Source organism: Ahaetulla prasina, chromosome 1 (assembly GCF_028640845.1).
Source record: "Ahaetulla prasina isolate Xishuangbanna chromosome 1, ASM2864084v1, whole genome shotgun sequence".
Taxonomy (NCBI): domain Eukaryota; kingdom Metazoa; phylum Chordata; class Lepidosauria; order Squamata; family Colubridae; genus Ahaetulla; species Ahaetulla prasina.
In genome coordinates this window covers 50617916-50638886 of record NC_080539.1, presented here as the reverse complement: position 1 = coordinate 50638886, position 20971 = coordinate 50617916, and the positions used below count along the sequence as shown (strand labels likewise).

General features: G+C 34.9%; 1 protein-coding gene across 1 annotated transcript in view; it reads right to left on the bottom strand.

Annotated features, from left to right (window-relative positions):
* The window catches only part of SRBD1 (S1 RNA binding domain 1), a 188374-nt gene that overhangs the window by 11967 nt on the left and 155436 nt on the right, over positions 1–20971 (bottom strand). The window contains exons 17-19 of the mRNA XM_058165213.1: positions 14717–14823; positions 12349–12525; positions 10031–10183 (exon numbers count right to left, since the gene is read on the bottom strand). Coding sequence (XP_058021196.1) covers positions 10031–10183; positions 12349–12525; positions 14717–14823 — 437 coding nt within the window. The remainder of the gene's footprint in view (positions 1–10030; positions 10184–12348; positions 12526–14716; positions 14824–20971) is intronic.

Sequence of the window (20971 nt, the reverse complement as noted above, 5' to 3'; positions counted from 1 at the left end):
TCATTGGATTTGCAGGTAGCAACAAGGAGAGCTTTCCAACCTATAGTTGCCAGGTCTGTCATTTCTAGTTGGGCATATCAGATTGACTCTGGTGTAAAACATGGTGCCTAGGCTAATTGGTGCAAGGCAATGAGATCAATTTATAGTCTTGCTTGTTTGTCTCACCATCTGAGGGAATGGATGATATGATCTATATGACCCTTTCTAGATTTATGAGTCAAACCTTATGAGGTTGGGCTGAGAGATAATGACTTTGCCAAGGTCACCCAGTGAATTTCCATTAATGTTAATAGATATGTACCTAGATTTCTTAGATCTTAGTCAAACATCTTACCAGCACAAAAATCTGTTGATGGACATATATTTCTACTTAATTAAAACTAAATAATTTAAATCTAATTCCAATATAAATAAAAAGGTAAAGTATCTCAAAAATAGTTACAAACATAAATTTAATACAATATAAACCAACAGCCATGGATTGCAATGTTTAGATCTTAGACCAATTTTAAAATAACAGGTGAAACAGGTATACCTAAGATGGAGCAATATTCCATAAGGTCAGACTATTATGGAAAAGCCCTTTTTTTGCTTTGTAACAAGACAGAACTTATTGGCAGGGACATAAATTCTTATAGCTGCAAATGGACCTTCAAATACTGTATTCATACACTATAAGCATTGAACCAGAGAACTGTAAGAATACTTACAGCTATAATTTATGTTAACTGAGTTTACTGTTAGTATTTCTTTAAGGAACTCAGTTTTGGAGAACCTAAGTCTTTCCTTAGCTAACAATATCTACTTTGATTTGGTTAGTTTGGTGGTTCAGTGGTAAAAGAAGCTGAGCTTGTCAGCTGGAAAGTTAACAGCTCAGGTTCAAGACTTAAACACTGCAGGACGGGGTGAATTTGTGTTATTTGTCCCAGCTCTTGCCCACTGAGCAGTTCGAAGGCATGCAAATGCAAGCAGATAAATAGGTACCACTTCAGTGGGAAGATAACAGCATTCCGTGTGCCTTGGTGTATAGTCATGCTGGCCACATGACCATAGAAATGTGTTTGGACAATGCTAAAAATGTAGATGAGTACTGCCCCCTAGAGTCGGACACGAAACAGGGGAACACTTTACCTTTATTAAGTTAATGGCAAATTATATTTGATTTAAGAGCTCTTTCCTTGTTATGTGTTGATAAATTTCATGGCAAAATTATAAATAAATAAATAAATTTATTGCAGTAAAATAAAAATGTTGGCGAAAAATGCCCTGGTTGTTTCTAACCATTTTGCCCGTCTATGAAGGAGAATGAAATTCTGTGGAAAAATCCAACAGCAAAGCTCAGTTAATTTATATTCAATTTTATAAATTTATACTCAAAGAAACAATTTTACTTTGTTGTACACTTTTAGAGCTACATCTAATTTAGAGATATAGGATATGATATAGTCATTACCATATCAACTGTGTTTTTAGTGAAAACTCTCCCTTCCTTCCTCCCTTCCTCCCTTCCTTCCTTCCTTCCTTTTCATGGCTCATTTTCATCCAAATAAACAGCCTTGGAGGGCACTTGGAAGAGAAATCAATATTAAAGACAAAACTCCATCTCAGCGGTAATGCATATTGACCTCCTCTATTTTTAAATGTCATTGCTAAGAACAAAGCAAATCCTTTTGGGTATAGAAAAACATCCACAGTTATATCAAGGTCACAGAAAATGGAATAACAGCATAGTGTCATTATGCTATGCTATGCTATGCCATGCCATGCCATGCCATGCTATGTGGAAGGAAGAACAATGCTATAAGCAACTATTTCTCTGTCTTCATTTATTTTTTGTTGGGTGGAACAACTGGTATACTGGAGCCGACAAAAGAACACTAATGGAGAGCTTCCAGCTTGCAGTATTTTAAAAGCAAATGATAGGAATGATAATAAATAACTATCCCTTTTTTTATAAGACATTTTTATGTCTTGTAGGTGATTGCTAATAATAAATTACATTTAATAATTTATTTTCAAACTATTTGATAAAAATGCACACATGTACAAAATTAAGACATACTATGCAAATAAATATTTAAAGTTTATGAAAGCATATGTTAAATGCCAAAATACAAATTAAAAGATAAGTGTTAGAAATTAAATAGTGAAATCTTTTTATCGAACACTCAAGATATATTTTAATTTTATTAATACAGATGAAATTGCAAAAATGGAGAAAATACGTGGTATTCTCTCTCACCTTCCCATTTTGGCTGACATTCATAATTAAGTACATTGAAAAATTCACTGATGTATTTTGGAACTTTTAGATACTTAGGCTACAATTCTACTTGCTATTATGTAAGACATAAGTTCTACTGAATCAAACAGAGCTAACTTTTCAATAGGTAGATACAGAAGTTAATTCTTAGGAATGTAACACTAGACACAGAACACTGCTAGTGTTTATTTTAAATAAGTTATTAAAGGACTCCAACTTTGAAAACTTTACTTGAGAGTGTCAATATTCTCATACAAATGTCAGCATTCATCATAATTGTAATTGTCATTGTAATCTGTATGTTAGTATTCATTTTCATAATTCATGATGTTACCCTCATTCTAAATGAATTTGCTGAAGCTTCAATAACAAAAGGAAATGCCTGTTCAAGTTACAATTTTTAAAGATCATGAATAGGCTTGAACATCAATTGGGATTATTAAAAATTACTATTTCTGGAAGTTTGAATTGTATAGGTCTATTTAACAAATAGACAAATAGATCTGCCAACAAATAACCATGTTTGATACAGCAAATAGGCTAATTGTTCTTGTAGACTAGGCATCTGAATGCAGCTACTATTAGAGCTCCAAATATCTAGATAAATACTGACTGCTAAGATACTTTTGAAATTTCATACTTTTGAAATTTCCTTGGTTTAAACACCTATGTCTAAAATTATGCAAAAGGTACAAACAATCTATTCCAAAGAATAACTTACTAGCGACAATTAAAATAACAAAAATGTAAATACTCTTAAGTCCTCAGGAAATAAAACTGATAAACCAAATGTTGCAATCTGGCTTCATAATATTACGATTTACTTATCAGCTTGTCTTAATGAGCATTAAACTTACTCTGATTTAAGCCACTGTCTTGAAAGAGTTTGTGGAGTTTTTTTAAAAAAATTAAACAAAATTTAAAATACTATTCATTCCACAAGATTTCAGTTTAACTCAAAATTGTATTACATTTGCACTGAAGTCAAAGTACAAAGTACTATACAAAGTACATCTACAGTACTCAGTTAAGGATAATTAATTGTTACATCCATTATTATGTTAGATTGAATCATTATAAACCGAAATTAACTAGAATTTGAGGGGGGGCCCCGCAATCTAGGAACTAAGCACATGTTGTTTGCCAGATGCCATAAGTTCTAGTTGGTTATTTCTCTGGCTCCTACTTACTTGAGGCATGTCAGAAACATAGTGGGTGCTGACAAGGAGATGCTTTGAGGATTATGCTGCATACAAAAAACTGTTAAAAGTCTCCCCTCCCATTCTTTCTGGCAGAGTTAAAATGACATATCTATGACAGTGTGTATGGAAAAAGTTGCAACCACTGATCCCTGAAGGACACATGTTATGTAATTCTAAACATGCATGCTTAGAAGGCAAGATGACATCTGCCATTAAGTGAATATTTGCATCTAATATTAATTGATAATGAATAGGATCAGAATAAGTATAGGAAAGGGAATTTAACCCTAAATTCCCTGCTGTGATCCTGATGAAAATATTTCTGCTTCTATTTCTAAAATCATTAAGAGGAAATTGATATCAGTCTAAAATTCCCACTTCACTCACATTACTTCTGTGTATTTATTTTATTTATTTATTGTTTAAATTTATATACCGCCCTATCTCCCAAAGGACTCAGGGCGGTTTACAGGCATTTAAAAAACAGGTAAATACAATCTAAAAACAGTTAAAAAACTTATTCTAAAAGCCTAAATTAAAAATATGAAAATAAAACCCACAATAGGCTTGAACATCAATTGGGATTATTAAAATTGCTATTTCTGGAAGTTTGAATTGTATAGGTCTATTCAACAAATAGACAAATAGATCTGCCAACAAATAACCATGTTTGATACAGCAAATAGGCTAATTGTTCTTGTAGACTAGGCATCTGAATGCAGCTACTATTAGAGCTCCAAATATCTAGATAAATACTGACTGCTAAGATACTTTTGAAATTTCATACTTTTGAAATTTCCTTGGTTTAAACACCTATGTCTAAAATTATGCAAAAAGTACAAACAATCTATTCCAAAGAATAACTTACTAGCGACAATTAAAATAACAAAATGTAAATACTCTTAAGTCCTCAGGAAATAAAACTGATAAACCAAATGTTGCAATCTGGCTTCATAATATTACGATTTACTTATCAGCTTGTCTTAATGAGCATTAAACTTACTCTGATTTAAGCCACTGTCTTGAAAGAGTTTGTGGAGTTTTTAAAAAAATTAAACAAAATTTAAAATACTATTCATTCCACAAGATTTCAGTTTAACTCAAAATTGTATTACATTTGCACTGAAGTCAAAGTACAAACAATCTATTCCAAAGAATAACTTACTAGCGACAATTAAAATAACAAAATGTAAATACTCTTAAGTCCTCAGGAAATAAAACTGATAAACCAAATGTTGCAATCTGGCTTCATAATATTACGATTTACTTATCAGCTTGTCTTAATGAGCATTAAACTTACTCTGATTTAAGCCACTGTCTTGAAAGAGGTGATGGAGAAATTTAGGAGGAAGGTTTGAGGCCCCTCCTTCTGGGGAACAGTGGTGGCGTCCAGCTTCCGCCTTCACTATGAGAATTTTGATGACATCACTCTTCGCTTCCTGGTTGACTAACTGTACTCTGGACTCGTTGCTCCTGTGAGTGCCCCCTGGTGGATCCGGAGGAAATTACAAGGATACCGTGCCTGCCTGAGGATTTTGTATTTTTTTTCCTTAATGGCAAAAGGTCAGAGACCAACTGCTGGAGAGATGGAGAGAATTTTGGAAAAGTTATCTAATATGGACAAGAAATTGGATGAAATAAGAGCAGAAATTGTGACTATCCAAAAGGATTTAAAGGATACTCAACAAGTTTCAGCAGAAAACAAGCAGAAAGTGGAAGGTTTGGAGGGTGAGATGCGGCAGTGCAGAAAAGAGAGGAGACGACAGGCAATGCTGTGCTTGGACTACAGATGGATAAAATGTCTTATTTCCTTAGGTTACAAAATTTGGAAGAAGTGGACCAAGAAGACTTGAGAGATGTTGTGACTAAATTGTTGGGAGAATTTCTTGGGAGAGGTGTTGATTTCATGAATTGGAATAACAGCATAGTGTCATTATGCTATGCTATGCTATGCCATGCCATGCCATGCCATGCTAATGTGGAAGGAAGAACAATGCTATAAGCAACTATTTCTCTGTCTTCATTTATTTTTTGTTGGGTGGAACAACTGGTATACTGGAGCCGACAAAAGAACACTAATGGAGAGCTTCCAGCTTGCAGTATTTTAAAAGCAAATGATAGGAATGATAATAAATAACTATCCCTTTTTTTATAAGACATTTTTATGTCTTGTAGGTGATTGCTAATAATAAATTACATTTAATAATTTATTTTCAAACTATTTGATAAAAATGCACACATGTACAAAATTAAGACATACTATGCAAATAAATATTTAAAGTTTATGAAAGCATATGTTAAATGCCAAAATACAAATTAAAAGATAAGTGTTAGAAATTAAATAGTGAAATCTTTTTATCGAACACTCAAGATATATTTTAATTTTATTAATACAGATGAAATTGCAAAAATGGAGAAAATACGTGGTATTCTCTCTCACCTTCCCATTTTGGCTGACATTCATAATTAAGTACATTGAAAAATTCACTGATGTATTTTGGAACTTTTAGATACTTAGGCTACAATTCTACTTGCTATTATGTAAGACATAAGCCCTACTGAATCAAACAGAGCTAACTTTTCAATAGGTAGATACAGAAGTTAATTCTTAGGAATGTAACACTAGACACAGAACACTGCTAGTGTTTATTTTAAGTAAGTTATTAAAGGACTCCAACTTTGAAAACTTTACTTGAGAGTGTCAATATTCTCATACAAATGTCAGCATTCATCATAATTGTAATTGTCATTGTAATCTGTATGTTAGTATTCATTTTCATAATTCATGATGTTACCCTCATTCTAAATGAATTTGCTGCAGCTTCAATAACAAAAGGAAATGCCTGTTCAAGTTACAATTTTTAAAGATCATGAATAGGCTTGAACATCAATTGGGATTATTAAAAATTGCTATTTCTGGAAGTTTGAATTGTATAGGTCTATTCAACAAATAGACAAATAGATCTGCCAACAAATAACCATGTTTGATACAGCAAATAGGCTAATTGTTCTTGTAGACTAGGCATCTGAATGCAGCTACTATTAGAGCTCCAAATATCTAGATAAATACTGACTGCTAAGATACTTTTGAAATTTCATACTTTTGAAATTTCCTTGGTTTAAACACCTATGTCTAAAATTATGCAAAAAGTACAAACAATCTATTCCAAAGAATAACTTACTAGCGACAATTAAAATAACAAAAATGTAAATTTCTTCACTTATATCCCTTACTATATGAGTGCATTTCTGTTTGCTCTGTGGATAAGATATAGAGTGCAAGCCTTCCTACTTTTCCTCTTTCATGTACCTCAGCCTCTCAGAAAGGCTGAGGTACATGAGTGCCTTGAGGTTCTTAAGTGCTAGAGTGTCTCTGTAGGAGGCTTGGGATCTAATTTTTGGATTACAGTGAAAGAAGAGCAAATCTGATATAGGTAAAAGGGCTTTTCTGTCCAAGGATGAGCTATATCCACCTCTAATTGTACCTAGCCTTTTAGCTCTTATAGGAGGAAAAGTAAACAGATGGAAATAGGAAGGCTTGCTTTCACAATCGACTGAATGCTGCCTATTACCATAATAAAAGGTGCTAAAATAGGTTACATCTTATTTAAATGTACTGATAACAAATAAATGTTACCATCACTAGTTAGTCATGAACTAGAGAAGGATTCCCTTATTTTAACAATATTATTTTAAGTGGAAAAAATGTATCTACTGCTGATTGCTGAAACTCCAGAAAGCCAATGCCAACCTATACCTTGCTTCCTGCAAGGATTTTTTTAAAAATGTAAGCCTTGTAAAGGTAAAGGTAAAGGTTCCCCTCGCACATATGTGCTAGTCGTTGCCGACTCTAGGGGGCGGTGCTCATCTCCGTTTCAAAGCCGAAGAGCCAGCGCTGTCCGAAGACGTCTCTGTGGTCATGTGGCTGGCATGACTCAACGCCAAAGGCACACGGAACGCTGTTACCTTCCCACCAAAGGTGGTCCCTATTTTTTCTACTTGCATTTTTATGTGCTTTTGAAACTGCTAGGTTGGCAGAAGCTGGGACAAGTAACAGGAGCTCACCCCGTTACACGGCAGCACTAGGGATTCGAACCGCTGAGCTGCTGACCTTTTCGATTGACAAGCTCAACGTCCTAGCCCCTGAGCCACCGTGTCCCTTCGTAAGCCTTGTAATAAGCATAATTTCGTTGCTATTACTATATTTTTATTAGACAGTTAATATGCATACTGCTTTATCCTTAAGAGATAAAGTAAGATAGGCTGTATCCCAAGAAGTTTACAGTTTATGATTCAAGAAACGAAGGGCTGCAGAATAAAAGTAAGGAAATAGAGATAAGCAAGCAAAGAACATACATTATCACATTGATCCTAGAATATTCACAGTAGGATCCAGAGCTATGCAGACTATTCTAGAATATGAAATAGAGAATATGGCTTTGGCACTACTCTTTAGGATAGCTTTTTACAATCTGATGCTCTCCACGCAGACATGGGAAAAGGTTGAGAGAGGAAAGAAAGAAATGGTATTAATGGTCTTTAAAGCCAAGTAATATTCAAGAATACTTACATGTATATCATGCATACAGCTCTTAAAATGTAAATACTCTTAAGTCCTCAGGAAATAAAACTGATAAACCAAATGTTGCAATCTGGCTTCATAATATTACGATTTACTTATCAGCTTGTCTTAATGAGCATTAAACTTACTCTGATTTAAGCCACTGTCTTGAAAGAGTTTGTGGAGTTTTTTTAAAAAAATTAAACAAAATTTAAAATACTATTCATTCCACAAGATTTCAGTTTAACTCAAAATTGTATTACATTTGCACTGAAGTCAAAGTACAAAGTACTATACAAAGTACATCTACAGTACTCAGTTAAGGATAATTAATTGTTACATCCATTATTATGTTAGATTGAATCATTATAAACCGAAATTAACTAGAATTTGAGGGGGGGGGCGCAATCTAGGAACTAAGCACATGTTGTTTGCCAGATGCCATAAGTTCTAGTTGGTTATTTCTCTGGCTCCTACTTACTTGAGGCATGTCAGAAACATAGTGGGTGCTGACAAGGAGATGCTTTGAGGATTATGCTGCATACAAAAAACTGTTAAAAGTCTCCCCTCCCATTCTTTCTGGCAGAGTTAAAATGACATATCTATGACAGTGTGTATGGAAAAAGTTGCAACCACTGATCCCTGAAGGACACATGTTATGTAATTCTAAACATGCATGCTTAGAAGGCAAGATGACATCTGCCATTAAGTGAATATTTGCATCTAATATTAATTGATAATGAATAGGATCAGAATAAGTATAGGAAAGGGAATTTAACCCTAAATTCCCTGCTGTGATCCTGATGAAAATATTTCTGCTTCTATTTCTAAAATCATTAAGAGGAAATTGATATCAGTCTAAAATTCCCACTTCACTCACATTACTTCTGTGTAAACATGCTAAGGATTATATTCCTGCACAAGGGATTAATCCATAAAAGCCAATTCTTCCACTTTTACCCTTTCTCTCTGTAGACTCAGCTGCAATCAGCATAAGGTATAAAGTCACTTATTCTTATCAAGCATTTTTTTTGATGTTTAAGTAAATATTTTATTCACAGATATTTATATTTCAATTGATTTGATCATCTTAATTTTGGAAAAATCCATTTTGCTTCCAAACTGACAGCGATTCAGCTATCAGAAGACAAAAAAAGTTTGCTAAGTAGATGCAAATAATAATCACATCAGCAAGTACCATATATCAGGAAGACTTACTGAGTACTGGAGAGACCAAACTGGCTACAAGAAAAAAACAAATGAAGAAAATAATAAAAAATGAAGACGCTAAAGTGCTCTGGAACTTTAGGGTTCAAACAGACAGGCACCTGCCGCATTACACCACAGGCTTAACAAATATTGATAAGAAAGACAAAGAAGTGTGTCTAGGTACTGTGCATGGCAGTACCTAGAGACAGCAGCATAGAAGAGAAAGAACTGGAGAAGATAACAAAATACAAAGACCTGCAAACAGAAATAGAATGATTATGGCTAAAGAGAGCAAAGGTAATACCACTAGCAATAGGAACTTGGGTGCAATCCTAAAACAACTGGAACATCACTTGAACACCATTGACAAAATCACCATCAGTCAATTGTAAAACGAGCTTCACTTATACACCGTATATTCCTAACACAGGCACAGGTCATTTTTAAACAAATGCTAGTAACAATTCTGAATTAAATTTCCTTCTCTTCCATTTCGATCAGGCATGTCTAACCTGTGGGCCAAAGATCACATCTGGCCATGGGTTAGGCTGTAGGATATGCAGCCTACATATAAAATTATAAGTACAAGTATAATTACACATATCTACACACACGTCTCACAAAGGTTTGAGAACAAGCCTGCGGTATCTAGAACTCATTTAACCATTGTTATAAGATCAGCATTAGTACACTCAGAGCCCTGCTTCCAAGAATTTTTTGTAATCTGGAAGAAATATTACTTCCCAGACTAAAAACGAAAAGAGCTAACTGCATATTCATTTTTTCACTGCTTACCTCATTGCAATATTATATGATTCAGGGTGGATACATGTTTGATCCAAAGGATTTGGCTGCTGAATGACATTTGCTGCAGCTTTGGTTTTCTTTTTACACCGTTTCTCATTTGTGACTGCTTTATGACTCCCAGCTGCAAGTTCACTTTGTTGACTGAGATCCAAAATCATAAGAGAAAAGGATGAAGTTATCATTAAACCAGTTAACATCATATATATTATTTCTGTTTCTGCCCAATGGGCAAAGCTACAAAACCTCAAATTCTATATACCGATTCTGCAAACATTGCTAACAAATGAGCATTATAATTATCAAATCCTAAAAAATTCTGCATATAGTGGACCTGAAGTGCTCTAATTTAATTTATCTGTATTTCTGTCAACCTCCATTGAAATTGAGCAATCAAAAAGAACACAGATTCAATATTTCAATCACAGAGAATAGTGCGAACAGCTTCATTCATGAAGCACAATGCAATTGTAGAACACACGGCTTGTAGTTTGAGGGCACCAGATTCAATTTCTGACAAATTTCTGAGAAAAATCTTGAAATGACATTGGTGGTCTGTATAGCTAATGCTAAATTAAAAGGCTATGGTTAGAACTGTTTTAAGATTGATTCATATGCTTCCTATAAAGAGTTCAGACATCAAACTGGGAATCCCTTTGTTTTTTTCTTGATAACTGAGATCTCTTCTCTTTATTCCTGCTTTTGTGTGGGTGAGTTTGTTGGCTTAAAACCTTAATATGTTGAATCAGTGGTTTTTTTTTTATTGTGCATAGTCATTGTATCTTATATCTCACCCTATATGCCAAAGAAAACCTCACTCATAAACGTGCTATTACACAGTGGTCCATGCATAGAACTATTATCAACTTATATTTTTATTTAATTTTTATGGGTTTTCATTGAATTCCAAGACCAATCTTAGATCGGAAGATATTATTCCATATATTGAAAACATGTGTATCAATATGGGAGCCAGAATTCCTTGCACTATCTTACAATGTGTTTTTTTTCTCTTTTGTGTAGACTGAGCCTCAAATGTAGCTACAATTCCTAAGATATCTTAAGGTTGGCTGGTGCAGCAAGTTCAAAGTTATTAATACTGGAGGGACGGGGAGTATTTAAGATATCTCTATATCCAAAGTTGAGTCAACCTTCGGCTTCTGAAATGAGTCTTTGTGCTTAGTTCCACAATGTTCAATCAAATTGCTAATATATTTCTTTTCTGCTTAAAATTTAATTGAACTGTCATTTGGAGTTTCTTTCCTTGGAAATGATGAAACACTGAGAGCATATGCACCAAGACAAATTCCTTGTGTGTCCAATCACACTTGGCCAATAAAAAAAAATTCTATGAGAAACTTTATTATGACATACAGTCTTTACTTGTCAGAGAATATTCATCACTGGGCCAAAATCAAATTGGCATTGTAAGACATAATATAATGCAAATATGTCTAGGGTAGTTAATATTGAGGGTTGCAACATGTGGGTGGGATAATGTGGAAAAGGAAGAGAGGAAAGAAGAAACTCTGCTTATTCTCCCTCTATACTCCCAATAAAATTTCTATTATGTTCGACCACCATCTCAAATTTAATTTGATTTATTACATTTGATAGTCTCTTTGTCAGAGGAAACAATATTTATTAAAGTTAGATGGATCAATATCAAATCCTGGCTAGGTGGCTCAGTGGCTAAAATACTGAGCTCGTCAATCAGAAAGGTCGGCAGTTCAGCAGTTTGAATCCCTAGTATAGGTGTCCTGCATGAGCAGGGGTTGGATTAGATGACCTCCAAGGTCCCTTCCAACTCTGTTACTGTTAAACTGTTAAATATCTTAACTTGTATGACACAAATCCTTCCAAGGTGATTCATAAGCAACATTTACTATTTTATAAATCCAAAACAAATGGTATCAACATATAAACAATTTAGCAAGTCTTCCTGTATGGCAGTTGATGAGGATGGATAGGAGGTTAGAGTACTGGAAGATTAGTGGGATTAGTGTCTCCAGCTGAATGTTTATTTCATTATGTTAAGAGATGGTAATTAACATCTAAAAGCTGAGTTATGAACCTCATAGCTGATCTGAGCTGTGAATCTATGACTCTACTTCCTAAATCACATTGCCCTTCTATGACCCCTTTTATGGTATAACTGACTAATCAGCAGACTACAAATTATTCTTCATCCTTAATGCGGACTCTCAAGTCAAGGATTCTAACCTATTACCTACTGGGGTTTTTCTTTTATTAAATCTCTACTTACGTGTGGCAAATAAGTAATCAACCTCACACCCTTTTTATATTACCTGCAGAATGATCTGATGTATTCCTGATTGATCCTGATAAAGCCAGCACATTGTTGAAAGGATTTTGGCCCCAATCCTTTGACATCTTTAAGCTGTTCCCGACTGATAAATGGTCCATTTTTCTGTCGCCATTCAATGATATTTTTAGCCCTATTGGCATTCAGTCCTGCAATATGTCTAACAAGCATAATAAAAGGAGATTTGGAATCACATTTCATAAAAGGAAGCAATAAGTACTATCAAAGCAACATAATACAGATCAGGGGTGTGTTCCAATTTTTTTTACTACTGGTTCTGTGGGTGTGGCTTATTTGGTGGGTGTGGCTTGGTGGTCATGTGACTGAGTGGGCATGGCCAACTTGAAGTCACTCAGGGCAAGGTGAGGCGGCACCTTGCCGTGAGTGACATCAAGTTGGCCATACCCACTCAGTCACATGACCAATGCTGCAGAGACAGGGCGATTTCTCCCGGGGGACAGCCAGACCTTCGCCACCTCCTCTTTTCCTCAGAGAAGCTGCATCCAAGTCCTTGCAAAGGGACACACACACACAGCACAACACAACAGACTCACACACAATGTAAAAGCAGCTGCACTTCACCCAAAATGGCCCCTGCAACAAGCAGAAACCTCACACAGCCACAAAAAGCTTAAAAACCAACTTTCACACTTTACACACACACAGCACAACACAACTGACTCACACACACACACAAAATGCCACATACAGTTTTGTGAGATTCTGTGTGTTTGTGTAGTTAGAGTGAAACACTACAGAAACACACCAAATCTCAGAAAGCTGCACAAATATTTTATTATTTTATTTTATTTATATTTTTAACATCAGGGGTCTCCAACCTCAGTAACTTAAGGTTTGTGGACTTCAACTTCCAGAGTTCCTCAGCCAGCAAAGGCACTGAGGAGATGGATTGCAGGCAGGCAGATTCAGTAGCTAGCTGATGCAATTGATTGCAGAAGCCGAAGGAAAGCGAGCCCAAAAGGAGCAGTAATTATGTAAGTGAGGAGGGGGGAATTGGGTGGGCCAGAGGAATTTTTTTTTTAAAAAGGCTCCTCTGACGATCCCAGCTGAAGTTGCCTAATAGCAGCCCAGAACCCCTTAACTCAGCTGGGATTGCCAGAGGAGCCTTTTAAAACCTTTTGTTTTAACAACCTCTTCGGCCGAAGAGGCTGTTTTTTAAAAAAACTTTTAAAGGGTTCTGATGATCCCTGCTGAGCCGCGTGATCATCAGAGTTTTTTTTTTTACTTTTAAAAGCCTTTTTGGCTGAAGAAAAGATGCTTTTAAAAGTAAAAAAAACCAAAAAACCTCTGATGATCGGGGAACCGGTTCAGGGGTGTGGCCAGCCAGCCATTACTACCGGTTCTCCGAAAGCCAGCAGATTTTTACTACCAGCTCTCCAGAACCAGAGCGAACTGGGAGCAGCCCACCACTGATACAGATATTGCTTGCTCTAGGACAGGGCTATGTCAAACTTGCATCATCCCATTGTTGTCAGGTGATATATCAGGGCCATAGGTTTGACACCCCCTGCTCTAGGAGGATTGGAAAAAACTTCATTGAAGTTGCTCTACTATAGAAGTGATAAATCCAGAAATCTCTACTCAAGCGATGGCTTCTTCAGTTAATAATACAGAATGGTGCAGTTTTACTAATACTAAAAGGGTAAATGTTGGTTGGTTTCCTTACAAAGTTTCAGACTTATGAAACTTTACCATACTTATGTTTAAGAAAAACACAATGGAGAAGGAGGAAAAATACTTGAGAGATAGCAGCCAGTAGGGGAATCGAAAACAGAGTTTCCCAATTAATGCATAGTATTAAGCCCAGGATTATCTACCTTCTGGGCCAAGATCACAGGCTTGTGCCTGCTGCACTAAGCCCTGGATCTCAGGAAACAAGTCAGTTCCCTTGAAACCAAGGTGGTTGAGCTGCAAATGGTTAGAGAGTCAGATTGGTATGTAGAAGAGATATTTTGTAATGTGATAACTTTTTCCTACTCCCAAAGATAAAAGATAAAAGAGGATAATAAACCCTGGAACAAAGAAATGCATTTTGTAAACTGCTAGGCCATAGACAAGCCGCAGATGGCTATTTGTTTTGCCTGTGCTATTGGTGAAAGGGAGTGGGAGAACATTCAGATGTGCACATTCACTGCTAAGTAATAAAGAAAGGTTTGACGTTATCTGTGGATACAGACTTAACTTTAGCTCTCTCATGGAAGGTGATTCTATTTACAGATCAAATGTTGCAGTCATAGGAATAAAAATAAAAGTAAGGTCCAAGGCACTAGTCCAAAGATATAGAACCACTGTATGAATTCTTTGAGTTTTGAAACTATCTTCAAGCTTACCTTAATAAAGTTTCTGAGCAGATGTTAATATCGACTCCTACGAAGCTGACACATTCCTCCACCACACTGTCCAGGGTTGCTTTGAGTAGTGTTTGAGATACATCATGCTGTAAATTGGGAGGGGGGAAGGAAAGAGAAATCCAATAACACTTGAGTAGTATTTGATTACAGTATGATGGAAACTATTCACAAATGAGAATTCCAGAGAATGGCAGTATTAATAAAACATTTGTGGGTAGAATATTGACACATAAAAGAACCCAAGAGATGAACATCTGATATACTGCCACTGTTTGTATTGTGGAACAGGTTGAATTCATTTGAATTTATTTTTAAATTGCATATTCCCCCTCTAACCAGTTAGCAAGAACTTCAGATAGGCACCATATATGTGACAGACAGCCTATCATGTTTCCATTAGAAACAGACACTCATAACATGGCCAGACACATGCCTATTTCTCTAAGAATTAAAAAGAGGAAATGAAGTGTGTTGGTTTTGCACATGCCAGTTTCCTCTAATATCCATATTATGACATCAATTTGCAGCAAAGTATTTAAGAGATTATTCATATTGCAAAGTTTTAAATTCTGTTGATGATAGTAAATAGATTTATATTAAAGCTTTATGGTAAGAATACCTAATAGCTTGATAGATTTGTTATAAAAACATTAAAAAGAAAAGGTAACGGATTGGGGTTTAAAAATAATGCGTAGATCACCAAAATCATTTCCGCACTTAATCTGTTTCCCACTTCTGCACAATATATTATTAATGTTGTTGTTGTTAGTCGCGAAGTCGTGTCAGACCCATCATGACCCCATGGACAACGTTCCTCCAGGCCTTCCTGTCCTCTACAATCCCCTGGAGCCCATTTAAGCTCACGCTAACTGCTTCAGTGACTCCATCCAGCCATCTCATCCTTTGCCATCCCCTTCTTCTTTTGCCCTCAATCGTTCCCAGCATTAGGCTCTTCTCCAGTGAGTCCTTCCTTCTCATTAGGTGGCCAAAGGATCTGGCCTGCTAAGCAGTAGTCAGACCAGTTTGATTGCCTATTATTTATATTAGCCTGTGCCTATTAATTTATTTTAAAAGCTTTAAAAGAGTAATCTGAATCAAATCTAACTGAAATTGGATGCTTAGCAATTGATTGGTGCAATTCCAACATGTCAAAATTATTAATTTTGAATTAATATTATTTAAGTTCTTTTTTGAAATGTTGTTAAAAGCGTAAAAGAAGAATTTAGAATTTAGTGCACCAAAGTTGTCAGTAAACCTTAGCAAAAAGTTCTCCTCTAGTAATTCTTTCCTTAGTGACAGAAATTCTGGTCCCAAGTACCATCGTTAAGCAAGATGGAGGTGGCTACCTTGTCACCAAGCATCAAGTTTGTCTTATGGAGTTTTAATATATTAATCAATCTATCTGCCTTTCAAATCAGCCAGAATTTCAATACTTGGAATAAATTAATCAGCTAGCTCCCCTGCCCCCAGTTTTACTGTGTTAAGGATGAAGTCAAATAATACAAATTTCAGTCTAATAACTGAAATTAACCCCGATTAACCTCAATGGAACTTTGAATGGAAATGTATTGCCCTGCATTGTAAGCAACATGATTGTGCTTAGGGATGAAAATGAGAAATGAAAAGGGGGAAAAAGGGAAAAAAGAAAATGAAAACATACAGGATATGTTTCAATACTATGAAAATAATTACTGCCATCGGAAAGATTGACAAGATAGGTTTCCAAGTTGAATGAGACATATATAATTAAAAAAGAACATTCAGCTTAGAAACCTATCTTATCAAACTTTCCAATGCCAGTAATTGGAATAATTAAAAATATTCATATTTTTAACCATGCTTTTCCAAAACCTTCCACATTCTTCTCCACATTCACTGCTTGAATTCTATTTTTTCTATTATCAAATCTATGTGATACACACATTTAGTATAGCAATAAATGTGAACACTGCCGCACAAGCCTTCCAGAGCCAAGGTACTTGAAATCTTTGTAAATTGAGGACTTAATACAATTACTATGTTGCTTTTACAAGTCACTCATAGAAAACTCATTTGATCTGTAGTGGTTTTGTGATTCAGTTTTTGGGCACATTATGTTGGCTTCTACCTAGGATCTCAGTTTTTTTCACCCAAGAGTTATCTTCTAAATCAATAAGCTCTTTTAATATTATTTTAAAATATAAGATATGCTACCGCATCAGATTGCACAGAATCATATTTCCACTTAATCAAAGTGTGATTAATAGTGGATTGATCTTTAATCAACTTCCAATAATCTCCCATTCCTTTATCATATTTCATCAGATCTAAGTATGCTAACATTGAAATTTTTGTACAGCAAAAATACTGAGATATACATCATATACTGAATGTGATAAGCAATTGTGAAAAATGTATGTTTCTCAGGATTGAAATGTGGGATTTTGGTTTTTACTAGCTCTGTTTCTTTCTTGTAATTTTTAATTACAAAACCAGATTAACCTAATCAGTGAAACAATTATGTTACCTAGTTTAATAATGAAACTTTTGCGAGAAGAAATCCAAGGACAAACACCAGAATCCCAAAATACTTGATAAGAAAGAAAAACTTTCAGTGCTCACAACGATGCCAAATTTCATGGATATTCTAAAAGATCATGTAGAAACCTAGCTTATATGTGCTTTCGATTAGATCCCCCTGACTGAAAATACAAAAAAGTTTTTACCTGAAAATTTAAAAATATCTAAAGAAACTCTGGAAGTTAATTTTGTTAACTCTATATACCCTTCCCAATGCAGTGTCCTCCACATTTTTCTTAGTTTGGTTATTGGGGCTGTAGATCTAACAAATATAGAGAACATCAGGTTGAGGAAGATTATATCACTTTGCTATTTAGCATCCAGACTAGATGGGAGCAGACTACAGCAAAACAGCAAATGTTCATTCTTGCCTGCTCCAGAGAAACAAAAGCCATATGTGTAGCATCAGCTGGTCTACTGTTGTTTGCATACACATCATGTTGTTGATTCAATATTCATTCTGCAATCAATCACATCAATATTCCAGAATATTTTTCACAAGTACTACGTAGAGAGCCAGTTTGGTATGATGGTTAAGGTATCAGCCTAGAAACTGGGAGATCATATGTCTAGTCCAGCCTTAGGCACAAAGCTAGTAACCTTGAGCTAGTAACTTTTTCTTAGCCCTAAGAAGGAGAAAATGGCAAATCACTTCAAAAAAACCTTGCCATGAAAACTGAAGGGACTTGTTCAGACAGTCTCTGAAAATCGAACATGACTGAATGGAAGAAAAAACATTATCATACAAAAAGCTATGCATCAGACTTCGTTAAATTATCAACTATTATTTATAGTCCAACACATCAACTGTACTTTTAAGGCATTAGTTATTGTACTTGCTTTAACATCATTAGCTAATTTGATAAGTATTCTGTCCACGTCTTCATTTAAATCAATTATAAAAATATTGAAGAGTATAGGAATCTTGTGGCATCCCATCTGATATTTCATTAACATTTTTAGTATGATTTTTGAGCCAGGTATCTACTATCTAATAGACATGTTATCCAGATAATTCCCTAGCCAAATAAAAAATGACTTTAGGCTAGTGTGCAAGACTTAATCCTCAATAAATCCATTCTGATACTTGCTGTACTTCTTTTAAGGTGCTTATATGTCTCCCTAAATTAATCTAGATTTCTTAGTCTCTATTCCCCTTGATTCCCCCTTTTTGGTGATAACATTTCTAGTCCTCTGTCACTTTATCAGAAGTTCAGAATTTTTCAAAGATAAGTTCATCGAAACCACCAAGTCACTTCAGTATCCTAGAAAGCAATTCAGCTGGCCCTGTAAATTTAAACTTATTCAGAATAATAAGGCATTCCCTGACCATATTTGTATTACTTCAAAACTTCAACTTTGCCCTTTCATCTTGCGCTTTACAATTGACTAATAAAACACATGCTCTCTTGTAGGGAAAATAAATCTTGAATGAGGTTGAATCCCAATGGTTCATAGATATGTCTTTTTATTTGTGTCTGTAAATGTTACTTTATTTAATATTGCTTTTCTCCAGAATGTGTTTCTAACTTACTTTTTTAATCTATAGCTATGAGATTTCTCAACAGCTGTTAAGTATAGAACTGAGAATACAGTTGAGTAGCTGTGGATTTTAAATAAAATAAAATATTTCTTTGATTTCTAGGTCAGAAACTATAGAGGCTACAACAACCATCCTGTTCTAAGGCCTGGTTTTAAATAGTTTTCAGAAAATCACTGAAGTGGGAGCAGTACAGATTCTCTTTATTAGCATCTTGTAATGTTTATTCATTTGATTATAAATATATCTAAAGAAATCATTTTTGCTTGTTTGATAATCTCTGCTCATTATGAACCTAGCTAAGATACACTTGACAATTCCATGACATCTGTTCTAGGCATGTCCTTGATAACTTTACCTTCATTCCCTTTTCTATATTAGTTGTTTTCAGATTCTTTCTATGCTTTTATATACCCAGATTTGTTTATTTAGCTGTCCTCCATTTTTCCCTCATTGGAACTGTTTCTAATTATGTCCCAAAGGTGCTTTTTCAAGAGGCAACTGGACTTTCTGGTTTTCTTTGAAGACGTTTCGCTTCTCATCCAAGAAGCTACTTCAGCTCTGATTATGTTTGTAATTATGTTTTTCATATTTTCTTCTTTAGTAACTCCCACCAATCTTTTTCCAATTAGTTTCTCCTGCCATTGAATTGTATTTAATATTGGTTTGATTTTATTAAAATCTGCTTTTTTGAAGTCCAAAGTATGCCTTTGACCATATTTAGCTTTTGCTCTTCATATCAAAAACTCAACAGCCATCTTTTCCCCTTATCCACTTTTCCTCAACCGCCTCTTCCCTGTTGGTTAGTGTTAACTCAGATTCTCTTATGTCATACTCCATTTTCTAAAGGCAAGAGTAATCAGCAAGATAACATAGGAATTTCCTGGAAGTTTCATGCTTGGCAAAGTTTCTTTTGCAACAGATGTTAGTGTAATTAAAATTTCCCATCACTATGACTTCATGCTTTTTGAAAAATCACACAAGTGGGCATAGCCAATTGGGGGAAGTCTCTTTTGTCTTTCTATTCTAGGAATGCTACAACTACATGACGGTGCATCTAACTTCTTATCAGAGACTCATAGGAAATCCATTCACCGAGCACTGAAGACATGTGCATAATCTTGAAGAGTTTAGCAGAGCTCACACACAAAAAAGGCATTTTTAGGATATCCTATTCTCTGTGAGTTATGCATAGCTCCTTTACATCATTTGACTCACCATTTTAATTGGATCTAATATATATTATTTAACTCTGAGGCCACTTTGTGTAAATTTATCTTGAAATGTACAGTAAAACCCTGCATATTACAGTTTCCAAATCTAAAATACAACAAATATAATAATAGTGTGAGAATATTCAAATTCTGATAACTTCTGGAGCTAGTAAGAAGTTAGAGCTATTTAGGATATTGACCTCAGGTCAACTGATAGGTCATGATGACAAATTTTTATCATATTTTGTGTTAAGAGGCCATTATTATGTACCACATATAACACAATGGCATTACAATTACATTTGCTAACAACATTGTTTGAAACAGCAACATTTTAAGCTTCCGAGATATCTGAGATGACAACTTTTTAAATCATTTAAAGCTAAAAAAATAGATAATTGTTTCGGGAGGAAATAGTGGGCTATATAAATATGACTGTGCAACAAAAGCTAAACTTTTCAGATGATATCATTTGTATTATATACCTAGTACTTTGAGTCTGACAACCAGACAATGTAAATGGATTCTCCATGCCCTCACTATGGCTAAAAGACTGATACTGCAGCATTGGAAAGATAAACATATGGCTCCTTTTACTTAATGAAGCCTGACTGCACTTGCCACCTATGAGTGGAGTGCCCTTAGGAATAGACTTTGCCTGGGCAAATATAATGAAATATTGGGTGCATTCATACAAAACACGTTAGGTTTAAAAATGATAGTTATATAAATCTATGAGAAATATACATATATTTGAATAATAATGACTTTAGATGAGTATATTTAATTGTAACTATTAACTGTTATGGTACATTGTACTTTTTGTTTTATTTATTTATTACATTTATATGCCACCCATCTCACTGTCATGCAATTCTTGTACTTCACTTTTTAAAAAATGTACAATATTTGAATGGACTT